Raw genomic sequence first — 19,928 nt, 5'->3', positions numbered from 1 at the left:
CGCTAGTAGGTTGCTTGGGCTGACTAGTCCCAGACGAGGAGGAAGATGAGGACTCACTGCCGGAAAGGAGGGGGGAGGTGGGCCTGGGAGGGGCCTGGCTCGTCGGTGAGAGGTCCATACGAGCGATAGGGGGGGGTTTGGTTGAAAAAGGGAGCTATGGGGATGGTTATGTGGGAGTGGGGGTGGGGGAATCAGGTTGCTGTAGGTGTGTGAGATGCTGGTAGCCGTCCCAAGTCGGGGGGCCACAGAGCGGGAAAAGAGATGGCCAAGTGTCAGAGGGAGGGGGGGTGTCCTAGTATCGATGCGATGCCAGGTAGGGGGTAGGGGTGTTGGTGTGGTGGGGGGATCTCTGTGGGGGGTCAGGTGCTGATGGGAAAGGTGAGGTAGGTAGTCTGAGACATAGGGGTAGAAGGCTATCCGGGGGCGCAGCGGTGGTAGAGGGGGTGGGGGGTGCTTGATGACCAGGTACAGGGTTGCTGGTGCTGGTGTCAGTGAGATAAGCCATCTCCGACAAGTCCTCCAAATGTGATACTAAGTCAGAGGTGGGACTGATCAGCGTCAAGACGCAAGAAAGTCGTCCTAGAGTGAACGCGTTTGGGGTTGATGAAGAGCCTAGTTCGGTCAAGTCGCTGGTGTTTAGCTGTGCTACTTTCTGTCTGATCAAAGTACCAAAGTGGCTGTCAATGAGATTGAATACACCGCTCTCCCAGAGTTCAGGTGGAAGGCCCATAATCTGAATCCACTTACCGAGGCCACGGTGATGCAAGGAGGGGCTCCAGTCACGGACTAAAGCAATGGGAGTAGAGACTGCAAGCCGAGTTGCCACCCAGTGGTCATCAATTGAGCAGAAGGTGATTATACACTCATCCGGGCAGGGATATGATGCCAGGGGGCTGTTGTCCAGGCACAAGTGGCATTGGAACCAGTCTGATATGAGCTGGCCCTCAGCCGGTGGCGTGATGGAGGATACCAAGGCAGCACAGAGGAGGCTGTCAAAATCATTGCGAATCAGGTTTGGAGGGATTGAAATGGTGTCATGGTTTTGTTCCGAGGGGAAGGGTTTGAGCTTTGTGGAGGTGGGGATAAAGGAAGGGACGTACGAATCAGAACTGATTTTTGGGCTAGGGGTCTATCGGGTCAGAGTGGGGCAAGTGGGAGTAGTTTTCTGGATTGTCAGGTTTGGGAGCAAAGGAGGCAAAGGGGGGAAAGGAGGATAGTTTGGTCGGGGAAGGTTAGTGCTGGATGGTGATGGGGGTGGAAGAAAGTGGCGGATGGAACAGGCTAGCTGACTCCAGCCAAAGCCGGAGTTGGTTGTTTCTAGGATAGTGACACGGGCCATGGTTGTGGTGCCCTTGTGCTGCGAAATTTTGCATTCAATGCGGTTCCCATGGCGGATCGTACGAAAATAATATCTCCAGGATCTGGACCAGAGCTCTCTGGTTCTGGGCGACGTCCTCATATCTTCAACAGTTACTGCTGAGAAGGCAGTGAGGAAAGAAGTGCTAGCCGACAGAGGAACAATGATGAAGGCACGTCGTTCCCCTGTTTTTACTGTAATACGAACATTTTCGACACTCGGGCGGGTCACCTGAGTGATTGTGGCTGTTGTAGGACCAAAAACGAAGTGGATTTCGGAAATCTAATTACTTAGCTTCTATGCTAAGCTTCTCCTTTAACCGAGTTGTTTGAAGAACTCGGGTGTAGTTTGGTCGGGGAAGGTCGGTGCTGGATGGTGATGGGGGTAGAAGAAAGTGGCGGATGGAGCAGGCTAGTTGATTCCAGCCGAAGCCGGAGTTGGTTGTTTTTGGGATAGTGACACGGGCCATGGTTGTGGTGCCCTTGCGCTGCGAAATTTTGCATTCAACGTGGTTCCCACGACGGATCGTACGAACATAATATCTCCAAGATCCGGACCAGAGCTCTCTGATTCTGGGCGATGTCCTCATATCTTCAACAATTGTTGTCGAGAAGGCAGTGAGGAAAGAAGCGCCAGCTGACTAAGGAACAGTGATGAAGGCATGTCATTCCCCTATTTTTACTATAATACAGACATTTTTGGCACTCCGGCGGGTCACCCGAGTGATTGTGACTGCTTTAGGACCAAAAACGAAGTGGAAAGCTGGGTCTCGGGGTCGTTTTCTCCAGCTCCTGCAGTTAACAGTGGTCTAGCTGGTGGTGCTGCCCTCGTCACAGGTCGCACGACCACTGTTCAAGCTCTCTTCATTGTTGTTGCTCTCGAAATCACCAGTGAAGTGATATTGAGAATGCCGAACAACATCTGGAGGCCATCGGACGTCACCTGCGGAAGTTGCAGGTCTTCGTTGCTGTTGAGGGGAGTAAGGGGGGGAAAGTTTTCTCGCCCTGGATCGCATTGGGAGGTGGGGGTTCCAATCGGATGGAGTTTCCGATCGGGAACAACGAGTCTTTCAGCTTCTGTCTCCCCAAAAAATCACGACCAGATTTGGATCGACGAGCAGCTGGACTGCTCGTCGGCCGTCGTTGCGTCTGTTTGTCGGCACGTTCGCCTGTTGGACCTTGAGCCCCGTCGTCTTCCTGTCGAATCTCCCTCTGATCTGGTCTCTCCCTTCTCCCTCGCTTTTCTTTTTGCGACATTCTTAGGTGCATATTAGTGCCTTCGAGCTCTCGGTGCACGATAACGATACCTTCCCTCACCCTTCTCTCGTTTCTCTCTCGTTTCGCTCTTCGGGCCAGCCTTGCTCCTAACAACTTTGATTTTAACGAAATATTTCAATTGACCCAAGGTATTTATTTATTTATTTATTTTGAATACATCTTTTTGTTTGCAAAATTTCATTGATATGTACAAAATATACGAGGCTCAAGCCCCAAGGGGAATCGAGTCCCCAATAACAATACAAGTTGTAGATTCACTGGATTTTGCTAAATCATCAACTATGATGATGATTAGCTGATTTGAGAGTATGATTTCAAAACCTAGCAATGAGTGAATAATTTCATCATAAAATTGCTATAATACCAAAAAGGGATTGAAAATCCCGAAAGCCAAGATATAAGGGTAGAAGAATCTCCTCAATTGATAATGTAGCTATAAATTGCTGAACGTAGAACCTGACACCTTGTAAAAGGCGCTAATCTCAGATGTAACTACATCTCGTCTTCCAGTAGGACCTGAGGAAACCAGCTTAACCATGCCATGATGATCCTTCCTAACCACCACCAAAATTTTATTTGTAGTGACTAATTGAAGGAGGTTCCCATGTAACCAAGGTGGCCTTAGAAGTACTGCGGAAAGATGCTAAATTACCCCTTTTTGACAACTTATCTTAGATATGAAGAAAAAAGGCCAAAAATGAAAGTCCATGGAAGAATATTCTTGTCTCTCTTGTTCTAGTAGAATATTCTTTCTTATGTTTCATCTTTCTTGTGTTGGTACACCTATAATGGTTTCATTTGCTGTGTTGTGGGATCAAAAGTGGAAATGTTCCCATTGGAAGGGTTGAAGGAATATCGTTGATCAACTTTGAAGAGGAAAGGAACCCAACCAAGGATGAAAAATATGGAATATCTTCAAAGAAAGCCACATTAGCTGAATTATACATCTTGAAACTCTTAGGCTCATAACACTTAAACACACACCCCCCCCTTTTTTTTAAATGATGCTGAATTTTATTAAATCAAAAGCTCAAAAGAGCAAGATTACAAGGGGGGAAGCCTTCTCAAACAATGAGAGATTGCTGGGAGGTTCCGAATTTAGTCGATTTATCAGCCAAGGAATTGGTTGATCTAGGAATGAGATTCCAATTACAATGAGTTGAGGACACAATGTCAGCAATACAATCAGTGATAGGCCAATGACGCCAAGGGGGGAAGGGAGCTTTCTTTTGAGCACCAACTGGTGACAACCTTGGAGTCTTCTTCAATGAGCAACTTACTTTGAAGACGGTCCTTGAAGTTTTGAAGGCCAAAAAGAAGAGTACTCACTTCAACAATGTTGGAGTCGGCTATGCCCACCGGCCCAGCATAGGAGAGAATAGAAACTCCACAACTGTCTCTGAAAACACCACCTGCTCCTGCTGGCCTAGGATAGCATAAAACACTACCATCAAAGTTGAGTTTGATGCAGTCTCTTGGGGGAGGATCCCAAGTAGCCATGATCGGTATCCTGCAAGGACCTGTCATATAAGCTCGAATTATCACGAAGGGAAACACCCGATAGAGAAGCAAATTCCTTTTTGGTATACAACTATTTGGAGATTAAGCTCTTTGCATAAGAAGCCGTATTATCTGGAGTATTGGTTTTTAAATTGAATCTACGGTTGTTACGCTCAAGCCATAAAGACTGTGGGATGTGCGCAAGGCATGCCAAGAGAATTAACTTGCCCAATCACGGAAGGCAAATCCCCATAACCATTTGAAAAGTGTTGAGGTCCTTGTGAAGCCCCATTTGGAGGCCAATCTTCTGGAAGATTTTCATCCAAACTTGCCAAGAAAACCCACAGTGCAGAAGAATATGCTGAACTGTCTCGTCATACACACCACAGAGAGGACAAGTACGGTCAGGAGCAGTGAAGCCTCTTTTGTGGAGGTTATCAGAGGTGAGAATCTGGTCTCTGATGGCACTCCACATAAAAAAATTGATCTTGCTAGGCGTTGAAAGCTTCCATGCCAAGTTTGCCTTATGCTCAGGTCGTCTCATGATGTTTTCAACGTTGATGTGTGTATGCTTCTACAACGTTGGTTTGAAATGGTCTGCTTGATTTGCCAATTTCAAGATACTGATTTTCGTCAACTTTCTTGCTATGCTGTCTCCTTGGTCTCCTTCGCTGGCGAATCTATTAACAGCAGTAAGCACAATTTTTTCCAGACACCGCCGAGTCATCATGCCATCTCTCGCCCAATTTTTTTCGGTTGCTGACATTTTTGCTCATCAATTAACAGAGTTGCCAACACCCAGCATATCTTTGGAAGTCATACATGGTATTTCTGGAAAATTGCCTTCCAACTTTATTCTTCCCTCTTATTGCAGAAACCGGACATGATTGCTTTCGGAAAGTTCTCTTGTTGCGAAAAAACTGCTTGTCGCTGCCACTCCGAAATTGTTTCTGCTGTCAATCTGAAATTTTGATCTTGCCTTGATCTCGCTGCAGTTTTTTGGAAAGTCTGCTTTTTGGCTGTATTGTCGCTGGTTGCCGCTTCAGAAGGACGAAGACTATTCCGTTTCATTAAATCCACCAAGTTGTCTGTGTCGCTGAGTCTGCTTCGGCGAGGGGAGGAAGGAGACGCATTGTTGCCGATTTAAATTTTCTTGAGTTAGGAAACCTGATTTAATCCAGTGCCTCCTCTGCCGAGTTGACTCGAACCTGGATGTTTTGAGTTCTGCCCGAGTCAACCCAGCGAACCAAGCTGACCCATCTCACTACTGTCGAGCTTAACCAGCATGATCGAGTCAACTCGGACCGGGTCAACTCAGTCTAGGTCAACTTGACTCGGCTCACTTGTTTTTCTGCCTCGGTTATATGTGTTTGGGTCTCGAATTCTATACCTATTTCTCCCATGACTCGACTATAGTGGTTTGATACATGACTCGGCTCGACTCGGTTCCCTATCTCTAGCAGGATTATTATTTTAGAGTATTAACAACTTATTACTTCGAGAAAGCCTTTGACTGGGTCAACTGGAAGCTGATCGACCACCTCTTTGGTGAAAATGGGCCTCATCACCTGCTAGAGATTCTGGATGAGAAGCTGCATTTCTAATGCTTCATATCCTGTTCTTGTCAACGATAAGCCCTGTGGATATTTCATTGGTACTAGGGGTATCATGCAGGGAGACCCACTCTCTCCTTTCATCCTCACCCTTATTGGGGAGCACTTAAATGCCATGGTTCGGCTGGCTAAAAGATCAGGATGGCTCAGCCCCATCTCCTCTGATCCTGCACAAGAGATAGCCCTACTTCAATATGCGGATGACACCATCTTCTTCTATGAAGGCACCTTAAAACAAATTACCACATCAAAGCCTTGCTCAACCTGTTTAAAATCTCATCCGGCCAAAAAGTCAGTTGGTCAAAATCATCTATTACTGGGTTTAACATTGAACCAAACCTGTTAAACTCCATGGCAAGTTATCTTGGATGCAAAGTTGAGATGTCTGCATGCACTTATCTAGGGCTTCCCTTGACCCCTGGATTACCCTCCAAGTCTTTCTGGCACCTAGTCATTGAGAGACTTGAAGGGCGCTTGGCATCTTGGAGAGGAGAATTCCTCCCCAAAGCTGGAAAATTGGTTCGCATAAAATCCTGCCTCCATGGAATCCCTAGTTACTATCTGTCTATGTTCCGGTGCCATGCTTCTATTAGAAATAGAATTAAGCTACTTAAAAGAAGATTTATGTTGGGAGGGCCAAATGGTGAAAAAAAATATCATTTAGTAAAATGGGAGGAGGTCTGCAAACCAAAATTCCTTGGAGGGCTGGGTATCCGTGATACTGCCACTACTAATTCTGCTCTTCTCCTTAAATGGATCTGAAAATTCAACCTCTTCCCTGGTCTAATTTGGAGAGCTTTAGTAGCTACAAAAGCCAACAAGCAATTGGGTTGGTGGACGGAGGGGGGAAGACACTACCAACTATCCCTAGCTTGGAAAAATCCTCTTACTACTACCTAATTTCAAGAAAGCAATCAAGTGCTATGTTGGCAATGAAACCTCCACAAAATTTTGGTCCGATTGGTGGATTGGCAACTCCACCCTCAACATTAGCTATGAGTCTATCTCAATCCTTGTCAGAAATACTGGTGCCTCTTATCTCAGAACTTTGGTCTGAAACTGGGGGATGAAATTTGAACCTTAGAAGAGATCTCTCGGATTCTTAAGCCATTCTGGCTTCTAATCTCCTATCGAGCCTATCCACAGCCAAACCCAGAAACAATCGAGATATTTTGATTTGGACACCTTGTACAAAAGGTACCTTCTCTATTGCTTCAGCATACAACTTCCTCTGTAACTCCACTTCAGATCAATCAAATCACCCTGCGGCCTTTGCTTGAAACCTCCTTGCCCCACCTTGAGCAAATTTTTTTATCTAGATCACCTGCAGAAATAAAATTCTCACCTCTGACTTGGCAGGGAACCCTTGTGTCCTTTCTGTCAAAATGCTCTAGAAACAACCAATCACATTCTCCTATCCTGTCATTATGCCCATTCTATCTGGACCGTCCTTTTAAACAAAATCGGGCTCCAGTACTGCACTGCACAAAATCTGTCATCCACTATTCTCTCATTCACTGATACTAGCCTCCCAAAACTAGGAAAGATGATTCTCTCGTGTTGCATTGGGTATATCCTATGGGGCCTATGAAAAAAAGAAATAGGAGGAAATTCAAGTTCAAATCTTCCCCCACTGAAATTCTGATTGATATCATTACGGGCCAAGTAACTATCTGGCTCCTAAACCGGAAAGAATTCAGAAATTTTAACAACTCGAACTTTAGAGGAAATTGGTAGCTGGTTGCTAGGCTTTCTCAACCCTCTCGCCCCCCTATCATGGCTATTTGCTCTCCCCCCCCCCCCATCGGGCCATTTCAAGCTTAACTTGGATGGAAGCGCTCTTGGTTGCCTTGGTCCTCTGGGATATGGAAGAGTTATCCATGATGCAAACGGTCATCTCCTCTTCTCCTTCGCGGGCCCACTTGGAATCTTCGACTCCACAATAGCAGAACTCTCGGGTTTGTTGAACGGAATTCAAGTTTTCTCTAGCCGGCTCACGGGCCCACTCTGCATCGAGGGGACTCTAAGATTGTCATTAACTGATGTGCAAATTCCATCAGATCTCCATGGCCTCACTGGGACATGTATTCAGAAATTTGTAATTTATTCCTCATTCTGCTAAACTCCAACACCTTGTTGTGGAGGAAGACCCTCTTTCCTATGTTTGGTTGTACTTTCCTCTTCTTTTTAATAATTTATACGCATTGTTTCAAAAAAAAAAAACAACTTGTTACTTGGTCCCAACATATTATTTGGTGCAACTTCCTTAGTTAGTGATGGACTATCTGCAGATTATTTTATGGGTCCTTTTTGAGGATTTTCATTATTTGGTACGTGTTATTGTGGCCATGCCCATTTCAGCTGCTGCTATTGTGTTTCTTTGGCTGAGACATTATTATTAAAGGACTTCTTAGTTGCTGATTGTTATCGACATTGGTTATTCTGATGAAGAAGAAAGCACATGGTGGCCCCAGAATATTATCTTTCGGGTAATTACCCGTTACTCCTCGTAATTGGCATTTATTACTCCTACCATTTGAGAGTTGGCATCCTATGGAGGGACATGGTGATGGAGGAGAATTTTATTACACTTTTGAGCAATGCCTATAGACCCACTACCTACAGGAGATAGGAGTGTGTCTAGCATCCATCATGAACTATTTGACTGGAGTATGGAGTGATGTCTTACGGCGAGGAGTGGTTTTACTCTTACTTCTATTATGCCAACTGGGCCTCATGTAAGAGACCACCAACTTGAGGGGGAGTGTTGGAAGATATAGTGGACAATCATTTTATACGAGAAGATCCTATACGCCATTTGTAGCTAGCTGAGTGTTTATGTTGTTCTCTCACCTCCAACTTGAGAGGGAATGTTGAAAGATGGGCCCAAACCCACACATCCAAGTGTGTTAGTAGATGGGCTCAAACCCATAAGACCAAGGAAGGCCCACACATCTGAGAGATGTGGAATATGGGCCCGAGATCCACATATCAAGGAAAAGGCCCATAGGCCCACATAGTGATGGCAGAATGGTAAATAAAGAGTCATCTCATTAATATGACATTGATGTAATTAGTTGAAGTTCTAGGGGCATAATTATAATATTATTGTTTCATTAATCTATAAATTGAGCTTCAGGATAGGGTTAGAACATAAGTCCATAAACTCTTCTTCCTTCTATTATCTCCCAATAAGTGTCTTTCTCTTTTTCTTCATGAGTTAAATCCATGGAGTATTGCTGACATTGTATCTTCTACTCATTGTAATTGGAATCTCATTCTTAGATCAGCCAACTCTTTGGCTGATAAATTGGCAAAATTTGGAACTTCCCAGCAATCTCTCATTGTTTGGAAAGGCTTCCCTCCTTTGTAAATTGCTCTTTTGAGCTTTTGTCTTAATAAAAAACAGCAACATTAAAAAAAAAATCCATGGAGCCTTGAAAATCAACAATAACTCCAAAGGAAATGGAGGAATAAGATGATAAAACTTTGCTGATGAAGGATGTCCCAACTGTAGATGCCAAGTGAATGGAGAGTCCTTAACTTGTTAGGTGATAATCTGTAGTGGAGGAGTTCTCAAGATTAGTTTTGGTCACTAAACAGCATTTGAAACTCATTTTCTCATGACAGATTCTCCAAAAAAAAACTGACAATTCACAAACTTGGAAGGATATGTGCAGGCATAGGTCTGTTCTAGGGCAACGAAACAACCCTTTTAGGGGCACAAGCACATAGAGTTACTGTCTAAGCGGCATGGTAAGCCATTAACCACTTGGTTATGGCACTAGAGAAGTCACAATCTAACTTGTATTTCTTCTCAACAAAAGAAATTGATTTTCACCTTCAGTGGGATTGATGCAGGTTTACTATAGACCTTGTTGATGATTCCATGTAGAAATCCAACTTCATAAAATTAAGAGAGAGAAAAGCGTGAAAGGAGAAGAAAGGAGAACGAGAGAAAGGGAGGAACTACTAAGAATGGCAGTCTGTTAGAGAGCCTATGGGCTCTCTAACCTTCTTGTATTTAGGTTTAAGTCATAATTACAAAAATACCCAAAATGGCCAACTTGTACATTCACTATAAAACTAACGAAACAGAATATAAAAAAGGCCCTGAAGCCTTAAAAATATGTGGGGAACCCACATTCACATATTAAAAAAGAGGGGAGCACTATATATTAAATGGCTAAGCTACCCTTATATCTTCTAACAGGTTAACTTTGCTATTCACTCGTGTTTATCTTTGGCCATAAGTTTCTCATTCTGCAATTTTTGGTCTTTGTTAATTCAGTTTCTTTTACTTTTTTCTTTTGGAGCTCACTTTCTTCTTGATGTATTTTTGGTCAGCTGTTGATAAGAAGTGGACGAAGCCCTGAGGAAGCTCTTATGATTCTTGTACCAGAGGCTTATAAAAATCATCCAACTTTGATGATTAAATATCCTGAGGTATTTTTCATCTATAATTTCTCAATAAGCTATTCAAATAAATTCGTTGGCTACAAAAATGTTGTTGATGTTATTGTTTCTTTTCTTGGTTATATGACCTTTTTTCGAAGTTATGAAATTGGCATTTTGCATGTGTTATGTTTATTAATTTTTTTTCTTAAACTATAAACTTTATAAGTTGAATCATAATCTAAAATGTGTTGCTTGATTGTTTGCTATTGATAGGCTGTGGATTTTTATGACTACTACAAGGGGCAGATGGAGGCTTGGGATGGACCTGCTCTACTTCTGTTCAGGTACCGATGAAGCTTGTTGTGGTTTTGAAATCCAGAATTTGCTGGTTTCTTTAGCTGGTTCTGGTTATTATGTAAGTGTTTTGGATCTGTTGTTCTTTTGTAGTTCACATTGCTTTCATGTACAGATGATACCTGGAAGGACTCTGAAATTAAATTAGCTTATTTGATTAAGGCTTACCTTCAAGCGATCTGATTGATATGTCACTTCACTCTAGATGATTCTTAAATATTGAGCTCTCCACTACTCATACTTGCGGTTAGAAATGAGTCGTGAGTGAGCAAGTGTGAGATACGGCGATCCTGTGGATCACCGTCAACCGGCATTTCATGTGCACAATCAAAGTGCTGATCATTGCCAGGAACGTGGAGGAAGTATCGATTGCAGATGAAGCTTCCCGCTATGCAAGAATGACAACCCCTGATCTGGGTTTCGTCAAGCTGAATTTTGATGGCAGTTCTCTTGGCAATCCTAGCATGGTGGGTTATGGTGGTGTCTGTCATGATTTGGGTGGCAACCAACTCATGTCTTATTCTGGACCTATGGGCATTTCTGACACTACTGCTGCCAAGCTTCAGTCCCTCCTCAGAGGCCTCATCATCTTTTGCAAGCACTTCTCCTGTCCGCTCCACATTGAGGGAGATTCTACGGTGATTGTTGGATGGTTCTCCTCTCCCTCTTCTCCGTCGTGGCATCATTGGGATGTTTACTATTTTGTTTTAGACATTCTTCCCTCCTTACCTGTATTTGATCCCATGTGCCCAGATGTACAAATTCTGTTGCGGATGGTTTTGCAAAGTAGGGAACCTCTCTCCGTGCCCTTCTTGCAAGGGGGATGCCTCTCTAGTTTGTTGTTTTGCTTCTTGGTTAAGTAAAATCATCACTTTTTCAAAAAAAAAGTACCGATCACAGACGAAGCTGTGACTGACGACAGACTATTGACTGCCGGAAGGACGCTGCAGGATGGAAGTACTGCTCCGGAGATGGGAATGATGACCGGAACGAGAGCCTGTGCTCTGAAATTTTGAATTGGCAAAGCAATAGTGACCAGGAGAGAAGCGATGCTCAGCAGGGTACTTGGAGCGACAATCCAAGGTCTCTCAGAGACCAAAAACGATGCCGGAAACTGGTGCTGTTCGTAGAAGGTCAATCGGACCAAACAACATGCTGTCTCAGCTAGCTCCAACAGCTTTCGTTTTGAATATGGCAGCACTATTCTTACCATCTCAAGTGGAGATTTCTGATCCAAACTTTGTGTTCGGGTGACTGTTTGGAATGGGGACAAGTGGTCCTTCATTTCTGCCCCCATGGTTGCTTGCTCAGCCTTAATCCGTCAATTCGAGGACATCACAGCTGAGTGCCACCCTGATGCGATGCAGATTCGGGAGCTTTGGACTAGACCCCTGCCCTTCTCATTCCTCGTCTAGGGAACCTGCAACCGCTCAAAGTGCAGAATTATGCAGCACTGTGGTCGTACTACCATGGTGTGCATCTACATACCGAAATCCAGCAACTCGAACTTCGGATGGAGCCACTTTGCCCATTGCTTACACAGCTTCCAACCTCTCATCGTCATCAAAACACCTCCAGCACCACTGCCATTGCCAATTTCCTCCCCTTCTGCCCATGACAGCACTTGCATCCCCCCTGCAAATGCCCAAAAGCAGTCCCCCTCCCCCTCCCACCACCACTAGACTACACCACCTTTTCCAAAGCGCAACTCTGAAGTCATCCCAGGCAATCACCAAACTGGGTAAATGCTTTTGAAGCTCATCGTCATCGACTCTTTTTTCTGGATAAAAATCGGTTTCGGCTAATTTGGTGCTCCTGACTGGACTGACTTTGACCACCAGATGACTGGAAGACACAACTTGGCCACCCACCTTCTAATGACTCACCTAGTCAACCCAGAGTCACAATAAACTCGTACTCTAATCCTCACCATCAATGGCTTTGGCAAACCTGCCCCCCTACTGCTGAACTGCCTTTACTCCATTCAAATTCAAACTCCAGCATTAGTCGCCATGTCCCTGCAATTTCTGATTTCTGCCAGGCCCAGCTTTCCACTTTGCCTCCCAACACCAGCCTTTCACATGACCCAAATCCTCTACTGCTCCATGCAACATGTCCAAATTCAATGCACGTGGACAGCATCTTGGCGTCTGACTCTGACATCCCCTCCTTCACTTTCAATCACCCAACCAATAACTATTACAGCTCTTCATTTCGTAGTTGGAGATTGGTGGACAATGGAGATTTTGGATTCGTAGCTGCATTTTGTCCGCCTTCTACTCCCTCCTCAACGACACTGTTTGTGGTTACTTCAAAGTTTCCAGGGGCATTAGGCTTGGTGATCCTCTATCCCCCCCTCCTCTTTAACTTTATTGACGAATACTTGTCTTCCTTTGTCTATTCAGTAAAAAGTGTGGGGTGGCTTAGTGAGATTACTGGTCATGTGGAATTTGATATCCCTTTGCTACAGTTTGCTGATGGCACTATTTTTTTTTGGTGTGGGTACTCTTGATCAAGTCATGAAGATCAAGGCTCTCCTTGGATTCTTTGAGCTCACCTCTGGCTAGAAAGGTAACTGGAGCAAAACCACCATTCTTGGATACCACATTGATCCCGGATTACTTCAGATTATAGCTGCCTCCTTAGGATGTACTATTGCCACCCTCCCCTCCACCTATCTCGGGCCTTCATGGATTGACAATAGACCTCGTAGGGATCTCTAGGCACCAGTCATTGAGCGCCTCGAGAGGCGGTTCTCCACTTGGTGAGTGCAATTATTATTTTTATTTTATTTTTTGAAATGATGTTGCAATTATTATTAAAAGCGGGCTGACTCACTCTCCTCAATTCATGCATTGTAGGACTTCCAAACTACTTCCTCTCTTTTATGCCTTGTCTGACCTCCCTATGCCGTCGTATGGAGATTATCAAAAGACTTTGTTATGGAGAGGAGCCGACAACGAATTCAAATATCATCTTGTGGGATGGAAAGATGTTTGAACTCCCAAACGTTTTGGAGGGCTCGAAATCCGTCATACAAAAGACATGGGTTAGTCTCTAAACTGTTTGGAGGCCCATGATTCTTGCTAAACTTCGGAGCACCGGATCTAGATGGATTTTGGATGGTAGGCCTCTCCAATTTGGCGATCCATCTTCCACCTTCTCCCAATCTTCTGTTTGCAATCCGATTCTTCTCGGAAATGGCTCTAGCCTGAATTTTTGGTCTCATTGGTGGAGCGGGAGTGGCCCTTTGATTGATTCCTACCAGTCCCTTGTGCAGCTCATGACTCGGTGTGACCTGACTATGGCTGAGGCTTGGGGTAGCAGATCTTGGAATCCTTCACCTTTGCAGGGGTCTTAATGGTGAAGAGGCCCTAGATGCCTGTAGCCTTGTCGAGGGCATTAGCTCTGTTATTATTTGGACTCATTTGCAAGATAGGATAATTTGGCTCCCAGAGGACAATGGGCACTTTTCTGTCTCTTTGGCTAGACATTATGGGTTGGACGGGCTCCTGCAGGAACCATGAGGCTGCTATTGCTTGGCGCCTCATTGCTCCATACAAGATCAAGTTCTTTCTTTGGAGTGCTTTCCTCAATAGGATTCTCACTGTTGACAATCTTTGACAACGTGGAAACACTATGCCTTGCTTGTGCCTTTTCTGCAATCTTGTGGAGGAAACAATTAGCTTCCTCTTGCTGCATTGCCCCTTTGCCTATGGGTATTCAGTTGTGCCTCCCTCATGACTTACAGAGGGTATGTCTTTGTCCCTTAGTTTTTTTTTTTTTTGTTTTTTAAATGATGCTGAATTTTATTAAGACAAAAGCTCAAAAGAGCAAATTACAAAGGGGGGAAGTCTTCCCAAACAACGAGAAATTGCGGGGAAGTTCCGAATTTAGCCAATTTATCAGCCAAAGAGTTGTTTGATCTAGGAATGAGATTCTAATTACAATGAATAGATGACACAATGTCAACAATACAATCAGTGATAGGCCAGTGGTGCTGGGGGGGGGGGGGGGGGGGGAGCTATCTTTTGAACACCAACTGATGACAGTCTGAGAGTCTCCTTCAATAATTAGTTTGTCATGGAGACGTTCCTTGAAAATTTGGGGGCCAAATAGAAGAGTATTTACTTCAACAACATTTGAATCAGCAATGCCTACCGGCCCAACATAAGAAAGAATAGGGTCTCCATTTGTCCATTGGGTGTTGACTACCCAAGCTTGGCAAAATCCTTTTTGCTTGCACAACTCATATCCCATGGTGCCTCTAGAAAGAATGGAACAATTACCGAACAAGTCGTTTGCCACGCCACTGGCCTCATTTTTGCCTAGCTCCATACCAGAAAGGAATTTTAAATCTCATGAATGTCCCTCTCCGCACCAATTGGCGTGTGATTGCTCAGATGTCCACCCTATGTCCACCCCCCATAGAGCTCGCATGAGGATCAGTTGGCAACCTCCCCCCTATGGGACCCTCAAACTCAATTTTGATGGTAGTGCCATTGGATGCCCTAGATTAGCCGGATACGGTGGTGTGATTCGTGATTCCGATGGTAGCACTCTTATTTCCTACTCCGACCCCCTCGGTGTGTCCGACTCTTTTTTTTAAAATGTTGATACTTTTATTTCAAAGAGAAGAAGGATACATCAAGGGAAACCTCCCCTAACAACAAGAGATTGGGGTTTTCGTGGCAAGTTTGGATGAAGATATTTCAGAAAATCGGGCTCCAATTGGGGCTACATCAGGACCTCTTTGGCACCTTGGAGTTGGTTCGAGGGATTCTCCTTCTTCGGCTAGGCAAGTTAATTCTTTCGGCCTGTCTTGCGCATATTCCATGGTGCATTTGGCTCGAGCGGAAAAACCGGAGATTCAACTCCAAAGCTAGCACCCCAAACAACACGGCTTCTCATGTCGTTGGCCTCATCTCGAGCTGGCTTCATACAAAGAGGGATTTTGCCACTCTATCGGGGGTTTCCCTTCTGAAAAATTGAAATTTGATCGCTCACATGTCTGGCCCCAGCAGAGCTCCAAGTATGGCTATCTGGGATCCTCCCCCTTGTGATTGCATAAAACTGAATTTTGATGGTAGTGCTATTAGATGTCCTGGTCCAGCAGGAGCAGGTGGTGTGTTCAGAGGTCACAATGGAGACCCTATTCTTTCTTATGCTGGTCGGTGGGCATTGCCGATTCTAATACTGTTGAAGTTAGTGCTCTGCTGTTCAGCCTCCAAATCTTCAGGGATCGTCTCCATGGCAAGTTAATCACTGAAGGCGACTTGAAAATGGTTATTAGTTGGTGTTCCAAGGACAACCTCCCCCCTTGGCGCCACTGGCCTATCACTAATAGTATTGCTGACATTGTATTTTCTACACATTGTAATTGGAATCTCATTCCTAGATTAGCCAACTCTTTGGCTGATAAATTGGCAAAATTCGGAACTTCCCAGCAATCTGTCATTGTTTGGGAAGGTTTCCCTCCCTTGTAATATGCTCTCTTGAGCTTTTGCCTAAATAAAAATCAGCATCATTTAAAAAAAAAACAACAACAAGAGATTGTGGGGGGGGGGGGGAGGATGAGGTGGAGCACAATCCGATGACGACCTTGGAATCTCCCTCCACGATAAAGGGACCACTAAAGCTGTCCTGAAAAATACGCAAGCTGTGAAGGAGACCAGAGGACTCAAAAGTGGTGTCGAGTCAGCAATACCGAGAGGGCCAGTAAGAGGGTATGACAATGCCTCCTGGATCAAAAATCATCTTGCCAAAACCAGCCAAACACAGGTTCCCCAAGGCCATGCCATCAAAGTTCAGCTTATAATATCTGGTGGGAGGAGAAGGTGTGGCCGACTCTACTACTGCTAAGTTCTCTGCCCTCCTACATGGCCTCATTATCTTTCAAGATCGTTTCAGCGGACCTCTCATCATTGGAATTTTGTTTGGAAATTTATGATAGTATATTCCATTTTTTGTATTTGGTCACATGTTCCTTGGTCAACCAACGCCAACTCGACTGCTTACTCTTGTGCTAAATTAGGAGTCTGCCTACAATCTCTTGTTGTAAGGGGAGCGCTTCCTTAGTTTTGTTTTGCTTTCTTTGCTTAAATAAAATCATCACTTTTTTTTTTTTTTCTTACCTTCAAGCATTACCTAATCATGATATTTTGAAGTTAAAGTCGACATAAGCAAGAACGATGGAGAGAAAAAGAGAAAATATTTGATGCAAATCAGAATAATGGCTTTCCTTCTACATGGGAGGTTTATATTTTAATCTTCCCGTTATCTACTTGGGCCTTCCCTTATTTGATAGCAGACCGAATTATAATTTTTGGACTTTGGTGATTGAAAAAAATGAGGCGTTGTCTATCCACTTGAAAGGGTCACTTTTTTTTTTTTTTTTAAACAGTAATGATTTTATTATGAAGAAAAACAAAAGAATACATCAAGGAAGGCCTCCCATAACAACAAGAGATTGTAGGGAGGGACCCAATTTCGCACACAAATCAGCAGCCGAATTGGCTGATCTAAGAACATGGGACCAAGTACAAGAGGTAGTGGAAACAATGTCCATAATATCAAGAAAAAGCTGCCAGTGATGCCATGGGGGAAGGAGGCGGTGGAGTACCAACCAATGACGAATTTGGAGTCTCCCTCGACGATAAGTGGACCTCTGAAGCGATCCTGGTTGATGCGAAGCCCGTGGAGGAGGCCAGAGAGCTCAGCAATGGTCGAATCCACAATGTTGAGAGGGCCAGAGTATGACATAATAGCTGTTCCTTCCGGATCAGAAATCACCCTCTCCCCCAAAGCCAGCCAAACTTGGGTTCCCAAAAGCGTTGCCGTCAAAGTCAAAGTTGAGCTTATAATAAACGGTGGGGGGAGGCTTCCAAATATCGACTCGACGGGGCGTAGTAGGAATGGACATCTAAGAAATAATCTTGCAGTTGGTGCGGAAAGGGGTACATGATAGACAACCAAATTCTTTCCGAATGCAGATCCAGGTAGAGATAAGGCCCGTAGCAGTGCAGATCACCTCAGCGGGAAAGCGTGAGGCTCGATTAAACTGTCTGGAACTCCTTTCAGTCCAAAGGGTCACCTTCTTTGAAAAGCTGGTTGCTTTGTCTTGCTTAAGTTTTGTATAGCCGTGTTCTCCAACTACTGTCTCTCATTTATTCCTTGTCCTACCTACATATGGGGCAAGATAGATTCTTTGAAGAGACATTCCTTTGACGAGCAGAAGGGGGCGTCAAATACCTTCTACTAAACTTGAATAATGTTTGTAATCTTCAGCAATTTGGGGGTCTTGGAGTTAGGAGCACTAAAGACATAAGCGAAGCTCTTTTAATGGCTTTGGAAGTTTAATTCCTCACTCAACTCCTTGTGGCGGCAAATGGTTGCTGCTAAAATCAAGTGGAGAGCCAATAGGTGGACGGTAGGGGGATCTAGAGCGAGCTTCTCTCATCTTTGGAGATCACTATATTCTTTACTGCCAACATTTGTGGCTGCTAGCAATGATCTTAAGAACGATCGGTGGTTGGAAAGTGGCCTTTTGAAAGACATACCCGCCTTTGTTCGACCTCACCTCTAACCCATCCATTTCTGTTGCTTAATCTTGGCGTGCTAACAGTAATTGGGATCTTCACTTCTGAAGAGGACTAAGTGATGATAAGGCCTAGGCTGCTAATAATCTTTTGTTGGCTTTGGGTAGCATCAAGATCAGAGAACATATGCAAGACCTAATTCTTCGGATGCATGACGAAAGTGTAGGAGTGTAAATAGTATGCGGACGAAATGGAATCGGCTATTCCTTATACTGTTCCAATTACCATTCTGATATTCCATTTTTGTTTCGTCTGATTATTTTTTAAAGCATTCCGATTTCGTTTATTTAATTGGTTAACTTGGTAAACAGGTAAATAAATGAAAAATAGTAAGAATTAATAAAAATAAGAAAAAATATAACATGTTTATAATATCTGATTAAATTTACACCTTTTCCTAAATTTTTTTTTTTATAATATCTGAAGAGAGTAAAACATCATATAACAACATACATAACAATGTTCCCTTATAAAGGTATGTAAAGAAATTACAATAATACCCTTACATAATCGGTAAACAGGTAAATAGTATGGAATAGGTATTATTCGCTTCTGTTCTGTTTAATAAAAGGTAAAACGGTAAACAGGTACAATTACCTGATTACATATATGGATAAGATTTTTTCTTCCGTTTCCGTTCTGTTAAATAAACAGCAGACGAAAAGTTGGGTGATCAAATAAAATTGACACCTCTAAGAAAGTGGCACATTTACAAGCTCCTCGGCCTAAACGTATATCAGCGGCTGGAATTCCTCTTCAGTGCTTCACAGTGCTGCCATCTCTTGACACTTCTCAGGCCCTCCTAAACTCCTCTTCTTATGGAGTGCTATACTCAACAAAATCCTCACAATTGATAATCTTAAAAGCAGAGGAACTTAGCTCTCAACCCCCATTGGCCTGTCTGTGATGGTGTTGATGAAATGGTTTCGCATCTCTTAATTCATTACCATTTTGCCTGGAAGATGTGGTCTCATTTCTTCTACAAGATTGTTCTCCAGATTTGCCTCCCTAGTGGCATTACTACTGTTAGTGAGATGACCAAAAGGGATGCAGATTCCTCGTCTAGGAATGGCTCTCCTCTCGGCGTGCTTGGCCTTCATCCCTCGGGGCTTATGGATCAAGAGAATTTATAGGAGGTTCCATAACAAATTTTCTACTATTGAGCAGGTTTCCATCCATATTAATGGTGAAATTACTGCTTGGATTTGGACTAAAAAGGTATTTGACTGTTTGCGAGAGGTTATATTCATGATAATTGGTGTGCCATTGCATAGATGTCTCTCCCCTCAAGCCCTGCCACTGTTGAAGATTGGAAACCCCATCCCCTTGGTGTGTTGAAGCTTAATTTCGATGGTCGTGCTCTTGGAAATGTGGGCAGGATTGGTTTTGGAGGAGTTATCAGTCATGGTCGGGGTACTGCTTTTATTACTTCGTTCGGACCATTGCGGGTTTCTGACTCAAGCTTCAGGGGCTTCTACACAGGTTGATGACTTCAGAGATCATTTAGGTGGAGATCTTCTTGTTGAGGGGGATTCTGAAGTTGTGATTGAATGGTGCTCCTATCCCCCTGCGCCACCACCTTTGGACTGTGTTTCATGAAGTTGTAGAAATTTCTTCTTTGTTGAATTGTTCTTGGTCTCATGTACCTACGTCTACTAATTTCGTAACTGATTCCCTGGCCAAGCATGGAACCTCTTTTCAATCGCTCATTGTAACTGGAGCACTCCATCGCTGACCTGGGGTTCTGTTTGTGTTTTGTTCTTGGCTTGCCTTGAATAAAATTCACTTTTTTCTAAAAAAAAAAAAAAAAACAGAATATGGGGATTAGTCA

The 19,928-nt window shown here is 43.9% G+C and overlaps 1 protein-coding gene across 1 annotated transcript in view; it reads left to right on the top strand.

The window, feature by feature from the left end:
* Window positions 1-19,928, top strand: part of LOC137955714 (ferredoxin-dependent glutamate synthase 1, chloroplastic/mitochondrial-like) — a 100,073-nt gene that overhangs the window by 16,233 nt on the left and 63,912 nt on the right. The window contains exons 5-6 of the mRNA XM_068802794.1: window positions 10,095-10,193; window positions 10,419-10,489. Of these exons, the coding sequence (XP_068658895.1) occupies window positions 10,095-10,193; window positions 10,419-10,489 (170 nt within the window). The remainder of the gene's footprint in view (window positions 1-10,094; window positions 10,194-10,418; window positions 10,490-19,928) is intronic.

The sequence above is a fragment of the Aristolochia californica genome, unplaced genomic scaffold (genome assembly GCF_029961685.1).
Source record: "Aristolochia californica isolate CCGP_79_NKW_82.1479 unplaced genomic scaffold, dmAriCali1.0.hap1 SCAF_2, whole genome shotgun sequence".
In the NCBI taxonomy this organism is placed as follows: Eukaryota; Viridiplantae; Streptophyta; class Magnoliopsida; order Piperales; family Aristolochiaceae; genus Aristolochia; species Aristolochia californica.
Note: the sequence above shows the minus strand (reverse complement) of the source record. Positions and strands in the feature narration are given on the sequence as shown.